The following is a 12,500-nucleotide window of genomic DNA, read 5'->3' as shown; positions in this document are numbered from 1 at the left end:
TAGAGGAACTCTATACGATTTTAGCAAGTATTTGGTTAAGCCGAAAAGGCGACTCCACAAATGATTGCTCGATCTCCTCGTAACTCCGCAAATACTCAATAAACCTTTGAAATAAATTGGTGTAGGTATTAGAATATTGTAATGTATGTAATGTCTTGATTCATTAAAATAAATTAAAAAAGATAACCCCGCTTCGCTTTACCGAAATTTGGCAGCAGTTGTGGTCGACGATTCTCACACAGAGGAGATGCGGTCAGGGAAAACGAATTTCTCTATTACGATTCCCGTCGTTTGAAGTTTGTGTGCTTAATTTTTCCCTAACGAACGAAACATTTTTTCCGCGGAAGGGACTTCGACGAATTACCGTAATGAATATTCAGCTACGCTTTACAGCATCAGCAATAGTTGTTTTAGGCTTTTCTGGCGAAGTCTTCCTTCCTTTACAGTTTTTTTTTGAGTTTCTGCCTCGAGCAAATTGAAATACACAACGGGTGGCTTTCTGTTTTCTGTTCTTTTTTCAATGTTTACTTCGGGTGCGCGCTGATTGGCTAATTTTTGACAGCTCTCTCAGCGTGACATCAGGAGGCGGCATTCAAAATTCAAAGGGATGCGTGCAGGCTCTCCTTCTCTCCCACCGAGGAGAGAGAGCCTGCTCGCAGGCTACCACAACTGTGCGTAACATATTTAGTAAACAATTATTCAGATCACTGTCGATAAAAGTGCTTCGTGGCCCGGGAAATATCAACCAACTCTACTTCGGTGACTATAATAGAGAGCTTTAGATTCTAGGACGAGAACGAGTTTGACTGCCCGTTTTTAGCGAAAATAAAAAGAAAATTTCTAACCCGCTCGATTAATCTTACTCTTTGTTGGCAGCATAGGTTGCTCAGTTATTCTTATTGCTGGTAGCTCAGCCTTCTTGCTTATCGAAAAATGCCAAAAGTGCTATCGTGTTGTTGAATTGTTTTGACAAGACAACATTAGGGCCGTTTATACGAGAGAAAATAGGCCGCGGCTTACGTAAGCCGCGAAAGGAACTATTTATACGAGTATAAACTCCCCGGCCAGGATAAGCCGCGGCTTGAGAAAGCCGTGAACGTAGATTTTGTACCATTTATACGGGGTGTTCGCGGCTTATGTAAGCCGGGGCCAGAGTTAGCCGCGGCTTATTTTCTCTCGTATAAACGGCCCTATTGTTGCAAAACCTCGTACTAAAATGACGTGGGTATCACGTTTTTCCCGCCAAAATGACGCTGGTTTGCGCACGCTTACTGTTGTTCTGTGAGAAAATCTCGTACTCGTAGTCGTTTTCGTCCTAGAATCTAAAGCTCTCTAATTAATGTCATACAACTGCAACTCCCGTTGCTTATAATTAAGCTCAAACAACCAGTATCCTAGCTTTAGTAACACCAATCGAAATGTGTCATAAGAGCTTTCTTTAATGCGTCCTTCTATTAATGTTGCGTGGCCTTTTCAATGTTTTCTGCCGGACCAATCAAAGGCAAGAGTTTGGTAGGATCCACTTGTCTTATTACGTGGGATGCCTTTGGCTTTGCACGATATGCATTGAGATGAGTTTCGTCTACATCGTAGTTCCATATGGGAGTTAGCCACGTGCTTGTGATTGTCAGTAAAGTTAATCCCTGTTGGCCGGGGATTCTACTCTATTGTGCCACAGTGTGATCACTGAGAATTCTTACATACATACGTTTATTGTAACTCCCAATTTGGGCTTTTCGGTTACAATGTCTAAAAATATATATAAATTGAAAAGAGAAAAAGGAATAATATAATAAACGTTACATTTAAAAGCTAGAATCAGTTACAAAAGACCTCTGAATATAATTTACAAGTTAACTGAACACAAATGTCCTCCACTTAATAGCTTCTGCGCTAAACGGCGCCTGAAGCATTTTACACTGTCCGCAGCTTTCAAATCATTACAAATACTGTTCCAAAGTTTACATCCACGATATGTAAACGAACGTTGTCCATATGACAGACGACATAAAGGGATGTGTAAAAGATTACATGATCGCGTAGCCCTAGTATGAATTTGAGAGCGAGATACAAATATATTAGCCAGATATTTCGGGACTAAATTATTAAGACATTTATATACCATTACAGCATCGTTGAGAAGGAGTCTGTCCTTAACAGAGAGCCAGTTGAGGGATCTTATGCCGTCTGAGATGTGGTCATATTTCCTGAGACCTAACACGATACGCGCAGCAAAATTCTGTACTAATTGGAGTTTCTTCACATTACTTTGAGATGTGTTAGCCCATACAGTTGAGCAATAAAAGAGTTTACTAAAAACAAAAGCGTTCATCACTAATAAAAGAGAATTTCTGTCCAGAAGGTGTTTAATTCTACTGATCTGTTTTAACTTAAATAGACAATTAGAGGTAGTTTTAGCAACATGATCGTTGTAAGTTAAGGACTGGTCGATGAGAACACCGAGGTCCTTAGCCACAGAAACTGGTGTTATTTCCTTCCCTAAAAGTGAGATCGACACTGGAGGCAATTTACGCAGTAATTGAGGCACTCCCACGAGTAAGACTTTGGTTTTCTCCGGATTAATTAGTAAGGAATTTTGGCAGCACCATCTACAAATTTCTCTTAGGTCTTCATTCAAACAGCGGAATGCATAGCTTATGTCAGTTGAGCGGAAAGAAAGGTAAAGTTTACTGTCATCAACGTAACACACAGACTTACAATGGCCTGGAACAGCCAGGAGATCGTTTACATAGATGGTAAATAGTACAGGTCCCAATATAGAACCTTGTGGAACTCCATATTTTAGGGGAAGAGAGGCTGAAACAGCATCCACAATCCGTACTCTTTGGCTACGACCAGACAGGTAACTGTGAAACCACTCCAGGCTAGATGACGTAATACCTATTTGTTGTAGTTTCTGAAGGAGAATATCGTGTCGGACACTGTCAAATGCCTTAGACATATCTAACAGAACAACAGCAGAGACTTCACTCTTATCGATAGACATAAGAAAATCATCTGTTACATGTAAAAGAGCAGTTTCTGTAGAATGAAATTTACGATTGCCACTCTGGTGCTCAGACAACTTCTTATTGGTGGTTATGTAGTCAACAAACTGACGGTGAGCTAGCTTCTCAGACACCTTGGATAATATAGGCAGTAATGAAATAGGTCGGTTGTTACATGGATCTTCGAAACAGCCCGAATTTAACACGGGAACAACCTCGGCCATTTTCCATGCCTTCGGAAATGTAGAGGTACTAAATGAATTATTCATAATGCTTGTAATAACTGATAATATGGCCGGCAAACTGTCCTTAAGGACACGGGCAGTAATTTTATCATGGCCAGGTGCTTTGTTTAAAGACAAGCCCTTGATAACCTTTCCAACCTCCTGTTCTGTAACAGCATGAAACTGAAAATCATCAGGGCATTCATCAAGTTACCGTGATGCAGGACGTGATATTGTTGTGGCAGAGTTAAAATCATATTCCATAGCAAGGTCGTAGGCTTTCTGTGCCGTTAAACTTCCTACGCTAGTGAAATATTCATTAAATTTATCAGCAAGATTGGTTGGATTGTCATTGATGTTTGGTAAGATCTTACTTTTCCTGGGCAAGCAGCGATTGATGATTTTCCAAATCGCGTTTGTATTTCCTTTGCTGCCAATAATTTCGGACTGAACATGAGCTTTTTCAGCAAGCCGAAGTTCTCTTTTAACTTCCTGTCTAAAAAATTTGAATGCATTCCAGCAGAGGCGGTCGTTGGTTTTGATGGCTTTTTTATGCCACTTATCACGAGTTTTCATTAGCTGACGGATTTCAGGAGTGACATAAGGATTTGGTTTTGACTTGATTTTAATCCTTCTTATTGGTGCATGAGCTTCCAAAATGTCGGCAAACAGGATATTAAACGTATCCACTTGGTCTTCAAAATCATCAAAGACAGACATGACATGAAATGGAACTAGTGCTAAGTCCTTACAAAACTGTTCTGCATCATAATTGGCGAAGCTCCTTGTAGTAACATAAGAAGGCTTGACTCTGGGTGTCCTTAGTGTTAATATCACATAAACCAGATTATGATCACTGATAGAACACGTAAGTACGTCGCTAGAACTGACGATGGAATTGTCTGTAATCATGATCACATCAATGAGAGACGAGGATGCATCCGTAATTCTTGTTGGTTTTGTAACCAGCTGTGTCAAATTAAAGGTAGTAATAAAATCTAGAAGTTGGTTTGCCTCAGGGCAGGAGTGCAGAAGATTGCAGTTGAGGTCGCCAAGTATGACAATAGCGAAGTTCATTAACATAGAATCCACAAAACTTCTAGCTAGGTAGTCAAAGCTGGTTATAGCTGATACATTTGGTGGACGGTAAACATTACAAACCAAAAGAGATTTATGAGCTCTACATTGTACTTTCAGCCAAAGTTGTTGGAAACCATCGGTAGACACAGAAGATAATTCATTCAGTACAGACGCCTTTAAGCTGGCTTTAACATAAGTGCACAACCCCCCACCAGATTTGAGAAGCCCACGGTCTTGCCTGAAGACTTGATAGCCAGAGATCTCAATACTTTGGTCGGTGACGGATGTATCAAGCCATGTTTCAGAAATGGTAAAGATATCAAATCCATTTTGAATGATGGTATCTTCAACAAGTTGAAAATGCTCCCTCGATTTTAAAGATCTGACGTTGAGATGAGCAACCTTCATGTTGGACTTCAGTTTCTTTGGCAATCCAATTTTTGAGGAGTTTATTACCTTAGTCGGGCCTGGCAGAGGATGGACATCACCACTTCGGGACAACACTAGAGCGTACGGGTTAAAAGAAGCTGTACAGTTGGCAGAGTATGCAAGCCGTGACTTGAAGAACTTTCTTTGAAGGCAAATTCCAATATGGCCGCTCGCACGATTCAGCATTTCGATAGAAGAATTCTTCTTGCTGTTAACTTATGCACGTCATCTAAAACAGTGCTGTTAGGTTAACGGCCACCATTATTTTTTCGCAATATAACAACTGTTTTTCAGTAGGTTTGAAAATGAGACAAGAATATATTTAATTTAAATATCTCTTTACCAGAGGGACTCGCTTTTCGAAGCGCTTTTGGTTTTCGCCGTCTCTGTATTTGACAGCAAGAGGACGTGTTGCAAATGTTTGGTCAGGTTGGATTACGCTAAAGGTGTCAGAACCAGTTGCAAGTGAATGTAATGTTTTAAATCAACAATCGCATCCCACGTAAACGCCACTAGGCGTCTTGTTGATATTGATTTCTTATTGTTGCAGTTTTCTGGTGGCGCATCCGCTGTAAATCAAATCGCAGAGACTCCTACTCAGGTAAAATGAACAATGTGTGGGTGGCAGAAGGACAATGAAACGCTCGCGCGCGAATGGCGAAGAGAAAGCCACGCACGTGGGGTTATGAAATAACTTTGGAAACGCGCAGATGCAAATAAACACGCATACAAGTAACAGTGGAAGTGACACCACGCACGACCTAGATTGGCATAAAGATTGAAAACAGCGAAACGAAATGACAAAAGTATTTGAACCGCACGCGCATGAATTATACATACCAGCCCTTGAGGCAAGCCAAAAATTATTCTTTGTGTAATTTCAGTCTACTTCACTGTTTGGTTGTTTTCTGCTTATCCTTTTGGCTTTATTGCCTGGCAAGCCCAGGCTTGCCAGGCATGGAAAGCATGTTGAGTAGATACTTGGTTTATATGGCTGACAGAGACATGTTTATGTTGCTAATTGTATCAAGAAATATTCCTCAATTTGTGTTCGTTTAATAACTAGCTTGCAGACTTGCTCAAATTTGGCTTGGACAAGCTATTTGGCTCTGAGGAAAGGTGAGAAACTGTGAGAGTAAAATGAACTTTAATAGTTCAGTCAACTGCAATGGACGGAAAAACACAAAACGCGACCCCCATCTAGTTAACTAGCCACAAGGAAATCATTCTTTTGTCAAATGAGTTAGTAAAGTTCCAATTGATTCAATCAGCAAAGGGGGGTGAAGAACAGTGTTTTCTTGCATACGGTATTAAAAGGCTTATTATAGTCTTTCCACTTTTTACAAGTTTTATTTATTGAAAAACTCGTCTTTTTACACAGCTCTTTAACGGAAAAAGATCTTGAAAGGTGAGTTAAAATAACTACTGTGGTAAAAATGATTATACGTGGTTTTTAATTGTCTGTCGTAAAGGGAAAACCGAAGTGTTTATTTTCTCTCATCATAAGTTTAATAACAGTGATATGTAATTTACCCAGAACAAACTTTCGTGCCGTGCATTAACGCGGTTATCTCCGTCTTTGCTTCTCATTGTTTGAAAATAGCGGCAAGAGAATTATTAGTCAATCAATAAAGCGACGAATATGTAATTGCGCAATAAATTATTTTTCCTGACACAGTGGAAAAGCGCTGTAAGAGTCAATGAGTGAGTTTCTGATCTGCTCGTTTATTCAAGTAAAAAACATTCATTACGAAAATGTTAATTTTTCTTTTTCCTTTTACGAATTTAAATCGATTTGTAAGGATCCTTGGAGGGAGCTGCAATAATGAGTGGATTGTAGAGGAAGAGACTGATGAGAGAATTGGCGATAATAATGATGATGATGATGATGATGATGTGACGTCATGTATCCAGACAAATGACGAGAATGGTAGTACAAGATACATCAATACTTAGGGCCTGCCTGGCCAAACGGGAAATGTTTGGCGACCAAACAACATCACATATTTTATTGTTTGGACACCTTGTTTGGTGCTGTTTGATCGTGTTTCATCGTTTTTGGTCGTCTTTGATAAAATTTGAAGGCCATCAAACATTCGATCAAACAGCTTAAACAATGATTTCTTTTATTCACGTGTTTGATGGGCGAAGTTTTGTTCGTTTGGCCAGCCGTATCCAACATGTTTGGCGCGTGCATGCGTACTACGCTTGCTCAGCCGCTTGTATCCACTTGTGTTTTAGGGTGATGTAGCAGCTCTCGTAACGTATAACGTGATTGGTTCGCTACCCTAGCCAAAAACAAAAGACTAAACAATTGAAACAATGAATGCGACTTAAAAACAATAGAGGCTGCTTACAATACTAAACAATAGCAGGTTTCGACAGCTGCTGCAGTACTGGTTTTTACGTATTTGTGACCCACATGTACAGTTCTTTGCTTGTGGAGTTTGATCTGAGTTAGATCAAATCTGTTTTAACCGTTTGGCCACTCACTTCAACATCAGCATGTTTGGTCACCAAACAATGTTTGATGTTGTTTAAACGCCGAACATTTTCCGTTTGGCCAGGCCTTTAAGCTCAAATTATCAATGTTTGCAGTTTTTAATTATAAGTTGAAAAAAAGAAGGAAACGTTAAATAATACGTGGTATTATCGTCTGCCTCACAAGATGTAGCTCGCCATGTTTTGAGCTAGTCTTCGTCAGGCCTTGAGGTCGATCAGTTATAAGGCAAGACATGATCTTTAAACGTTGTATATACAAGTGCATCATGAGATAAGACTTACTGTTGATAGTGTATCCTGAATCGTTTTTGACGGTTATGGTGAATTACGGGACTGAACAAACCATTCCTTCAATTATTTTTTTAGTTAGCAATATGTACGTCTACGAAGGCAGGGACTAGTCAAAGGAAACAAGTGTCACAGATCAACAAGCCTTCGATAACATGGTGGCAGGTAAAGTAGTGGCATTAAGCAAAAAACTTGCTTCAGTATATACGCGTGCCTCTTTTGACGGTGGCCCTCAGCTTTCGCAACTGTGTAAAATGGTAAAGTGGTAAATTCCTTATCAGGGTGGGGTGCCAAGATGCGGATGCCCACACCCAACTACCCATCCTAAGTATAAGCCCCTTTTTCAACTCAGATTTCACAATATTTATGCACGATATTAGTCTCTTCCCTACCCACCCCCCTTGAGGCCTCGCAAATGCCTTGTATACTACTCCTCCCTCAAAATTTCTTCTCCTTGTTCTAACTTGTAGTATTGGTATTCTTACTTGTCAGACCTATTAAACAAAGTTCAATCAGAAGAAAGACTTCTGCGCGGTAACGAGAGAAAGGTTTGTGCACCTATCATTTGGCTAAGATGCTTGTCAATAAAACAGTTATACGATCTGAGATGAGATGACAGAGGGAGGCTTGTTCCTTAACGAATTATTGCGTATATGTATTCATTTTGCACGAGTTGCCCCTGCATGATGTGAGAAAACACGGAATATGATCTTCCTTGACCGGTTGTTCTCTTTCGTTGGTATCTGTACTTGTTGTCAGTAACCTTAGACCTTAGCTTTGCAATTTTAAGCAATATGGGTGACAATTTATCATTCATTTTGGCGACTTGTATTGCATTTCTTTGGTCAACAGAGCACTGCAACACAATTTGTAGATCTTCCAACCAGAAAACGAAAAGTGTTTACGCCAGAAGAATTGGAGGAGCGACGGAGAAAGGTAGAGCCCTTAATTAACAATCTGGAACGAAGTCGACGTTTACTTAACGAAGCAAATGAAAAATGTAAACAAACACAAAAACAAAAATGTAAAACAATGTAAATGGTCAAACGACTAAAGCACGATTCGATGATGTGCTATACAAATAGTACAAGTAGTTTAAAAAAAAAGTCTGTCAATGATGACTGAGGTAGCGAGGAAGCCCGTGGGAAGCTGAGAAAGGTTATGAAAAGGTTATTCTTTCTTCCCGCACAGGTTCTTGCTCGGCGGAGGATCGTAAATTGATCAATAGTTTTACTGTGATGCGGAGGAGAATTACTAGCCTTTCGTGTATTATACATTTAGATTTGGTAGTATAGAAAAGGCTGTCAAAAGTGCTTCAAAGGAAATTGTGATCATGGTAGGAGTGTATAAAGCAGGCAACAAGAAAGGCATTATTTGGTAAATATCAAGAACATTAGAGCGGTTATCAATTGAACGTCGAAGGTAATTAGCGAATTGCTTTGGTTTTGCATTACTTCACTCAGTGATTGGCTCAAAGTTCTCGCGCCACTTTTTCAACCAATCAGAAGTGAAACCAAAACCAATCGTGGCTCGCGCGTGCACATTTTCCCTCGCTTTGCGTCGGCTACGTGTGATTACTTCGCGTTTTGATTGGTTTACTGGATTGTCTCCGTCTTTTTTGATTGGCCAAAGGTTTACGAGACTCGATTGAAACTCGCTCTAAGTCTGTGAAGCATTGTTGAAGCGATACGAGAAGGATCATTATGCATGATCAGCATAACTTTAACTGCCCATCTCGGCAAATAAAAGGAGGCAATTTTTAGCTTGAAGGATAATCTGAGGACCATACAATGGTACTATAGCACCTGTGGGGTTACACAAAGGATTATACAGTGTATAAAGGATATACTTCAAGGTATACTACGAGGATTTCGAAGAAGGAAGTATATGTGATATTGATTGATGTCCATACCTGTTATGGTACTTTCACAAAAGATGCTGATATTGTGTAACTTCCATTTCAGAGGGAAGAGAATGCAGCTAAACGAGCGAAATTGAAAGAAGAGGAAGAATTCAGACGAGAAAATGAAAGACAAAGGAAGTTGTAAGTATTTAATTAAAAAGAAAAAATAAAGGAAGTAAGCATTTTTTGTTTAGTTGTCCAGTTGTTCCGATTTAAAGGATCACTTAGTTTCCACAACTTGGTGTCGTTTCAATTTTTCTGTTTTGTGTTTCTTGCTGTAGGGAGAAATTATGGAAGGAAAATAACTACCTTAGCCTCAACTCTACCTTAGACGATGACGAAGAAAATGTGGACGAGGAAAGTGATGTATTTGATGAAGGAGACGACATTCAAAGGAAAGATATTCAGTATGTTCGTGGTGACGTCACACATCCCATCAACACCCGCGGCTCAGATGCGATCATTGTGCATTGCGTTGGTTAGTAGAGCTTTCTCGAATGTCAGACATAACGGCTTGTTTTTACAGTAGACCAATGGGTTTTAAAAGTCTTTGGATAGCGTATACGGCACTTATCGAAAGCGAAGACGTGGCGTCATCATAGAAGGGAAGAATATAGAGTTAGGTTGCTAGTACAAAGCTACTAGGCCTTACTGAATAGCGAATGATCTAACATGGAATGGCCATGTAACTATGTAACTGAGGACGCTTTCCATTTGACAGAACTGACCGGCCAGACCAGGGATGTGGAGGGACTAACTCTACCACGCCTTCAAATGAACACTCTTCGAGCATGATATACACTCCTCCGGAAGAATTCGAGGGATTATCATGCAAGTGTTCCTTCAAATTGTTGCATTTTCTTTGCAAACTGATGAGTCTGGCCGGTCAGTTGTGACAAAAAGAAAGCGCATTAAGATAACCAAAAAGGCCAGTAAGAGACTCTATTTCCTAATTCAGTTAATGAGAGCGGGAGTTCCGAAACAAGATCTAGTACTGTTTTATGTATCGTGCGTGAGGTCTGTTATAGATTACGCCGCACCTGTCTTTTTCGACGGTCTCCCCAGTACTTAAAGAACGACAGCGCCATTTAATATGCCAAAGCTTTGTACGAACAGAACAAGTAATACTTTTACATATGCGATGTCGAAATAGTCCGGGCTGTTGTACTTTTATCCCACGTATATTCATATTTTATATTTTGACACAAATACAAAATTGTACATAATATAGAATTTTAAATTTTATTCTAATAATTAGTTTTTGACTTATTATTTAGGATTTATTAGTAATTTTTACGTTTTGTAAAGTATTTGTAAACATTTCAGGGGTTAGTTTTTCCGTTCGCTGTTTACAGCTCTTTCAAAGAACTTAATAGGGAAGCTATGGGGTCAGGGGTGCTTGATTTCTCTTAGACGAGGAAGAAAGATAGGTTGAGGCACGTTTGTGTTCATAACCTGTTTTTCTTGTTTCAGATGATTCAGGTTGGTGGGGTCAGGGAGGTTTATTTTCTGCTTTATCTCGCCGATCTTTGCAACCGGAAAATCAGTACAAGCTGGCAAGCGAAATGAAAGGTATTTTCTTTTTTTCGTTCATTCCCATGTTTTAATTTTTTTCTCAACTTTCGGGAACGTAATCCGACGCTTTCGCCCGTGCTTCTCAGCGATAAATCCGGTCACATGGTCACATGTACTTTGTTGACCAATAACATCACGAATAAGTTGACCAATGACATCTACGACCGGAGTTCTTATAGTATCTACTGACGTTACACAAATCACTTGACTCTGAAGATGACTTCCGCTCAGGTTGTCGAAACGTCAGTCAATGTCATCTCAAACAGTCCTTCTCAGGACTACACTCACCCGGACGATCGTACCTTACTTTATGTACTTTGTTCCTTACCCAGTTTGATTTAATTGATTTTATGTTCTTCCTGTTTACGACAGAGCGACATAAATAGCGTGTTAAACCTGCCTTTTAGATTGGCTCTTGCCGTCTGACAAGTTTTGTCAGCTCTCATGCTACTACCGCGGACTTCACAGCAAACACGGGCATTGCGCTTTGAAGCAAAAACCTATCTTCTTTCCATCATTGTCCTCATTGTTGTTTAGATCTGAAGCTTGGAGATGCTCACCTTGTTTCAGTTGATGATCAAGAAAGAAGAAAGGATGGCCATGATTATGTAAGTTGATCTCACTAATTTCTTACTCCCGAACAGTGATTAATCACGTGTCCCAAGTCTTCGAACTTCCACCGCATTTGCGCTTAATAAGGCCAATAGCTAGGGCTCTCCCACAGTTGACGTTCAACTGTAGTGTTAGTCTTCGATCTAACTCGTACGCACACGAGATAACTAAAGAACAGTCGATCACAGTATGTTTTTAAATTTCCTCAGGTGGCTTTGATTGTTGCACAGTCACGTGACCGTAAGAACCAGCTGTCTGGGATTTTGCTGACGTCCCTTAGTCAAGCTCTGATGAGAGTTTCGTCGGCCGCTAAGAAGTTGAAAGGTGACATAATGCCAAACTTGGTACACTTACTATTTAAAAGCGTAGCATTTTAGTCAGAAACGTGTATAGTGTTGAGCTCCTAACAACCGAACATTGAAAAGCGTTACTTAAAAGGGCCAAGAACCAACTAAGGCCGTGGGATACAATCTCCTCATTTGTTTTATGCTGGTGAATCAATTCCATCTAGCAATGGAGCTGCTTTACAGCCAGAATTAAGTTTTGTTTATTCATAAACTACGTATTATATGTGGGGACAGATGTCGAACGTAGAAGCTACGATGTAAAAACTAGATAGCAAAGTTGATTTAGGGAACTAACTAATTTATAAAATCGGGAAACGAACAGAATCTCCTTAAACTGCGCAAATATTTTTTTCTCCAAATAAATGAGTGGGTAGGGTCGTACCTCTTGTTGAACATTATGTTTCATTGGCTGTATAGTGTCGTACTTCCTATTGTTTTCTGTGCTAAATCCGTTGTCATCTTTGTTCGTTCTATTGTTCTTTTGGCCAATGCTGAAGCCCGTTCAATGATGTACGACACGACCCAAACGAGT

At 39.9% G+C, this 12,500-nt stretch overlaps 2 protein-coding genes across 2 annotated transcripts in view; both read left to right on the top strand.

Moving 5' to 3' along the window:
* LOC138045095 (chromodomain-helicase-DNA-binding protein 1-like) overlaps positions 1-8,465 on the top strand; it is a 26,770-nt gene extending 18,305 nt beyond the window's left edge. Inside the window, exons 19-25 of the mRNA XM_068891484.1 lie at positions 5,292-5,342; positions 5,808-5,860; positions 6,123-6,149; positions 6,544-6,671; positions 7,610-7,696; positions 8,024-8,079; positions 8,384-8,465. Of these exons, the coding sequence (XP_068747585.1) occupies positions 5,292-5,342; positions 5,808-5,860; positions 6,123-6,149; positions 6,544-6,671; positions 7,610-7,644 (294 nt within the window). The 3' untranslated portion in view covers positions 7,645-7,696; positions 8,024-8,079; positions 8,384-8,465. The remainder of the gene's footprint in view (positions 1-5,291; positions 5,343-5,807; positions 5,861-6,122; positions 6,150-6,543; positions 6,672-7,609; positions 7,697-8,023; positions 8,080-8,383) is intronic.
* Positions 7,687-12,500, top strand: part of LOC138045004 (chromodomain-helicase-DNA-binding protein 1-like) — a 5,037-nt gene continuing 223 nt past the window's right edge. Inside the window, exons 1-8 of the mRNA XM_068891364.1 lie at positions 7,687-7,696; positions 8,024-8,079; positions 8,384-8,467; positions 9,496-9,575; positions 9,716-9,912; positions 10,908-11,006; positions 11,547-11,617; positions 11,831-11,965. Of these exons, the coding sequence (XP_068747465.1) occupies positions 7,687-7,696; positions 8,024-8,079; positions 8,384-8,467; positions 9,496-9,575; positions 9,716-9,912; positions 10,908-11,006; positions 11,547-11,617; positions 11,831-11,965 (732 nt within the window). The remainder of the gene's footprint in view (positions 7,697-8,023; positions 8,080-8,383; positions 8,468-9,495; positions 9,576-9,715; positions 9,913-10,907; positions 11,007-11,546; positions 11,618-11,830; positions 11,966-12,500) is intronic.

This window comes from Montipora capricornis, chromosome 4, assembly GCF_036669925.1.
Source record: "Montipora capricornis isolate CH-2021 chromosome 4, ASM3666992v2, whole genome shotgun sequence".
Classification (NCBI taxonomy): Eukaryota; Metazoa; Cnidaria; class Anthozoa; order Scleractinia; family Acroporidae; genus Montipora; species Montipora capricornis.
Note: the sequence above shows the minus strand (reverse complement) of the source record. Positions and strands in the feature narration are given on the sequence as shown.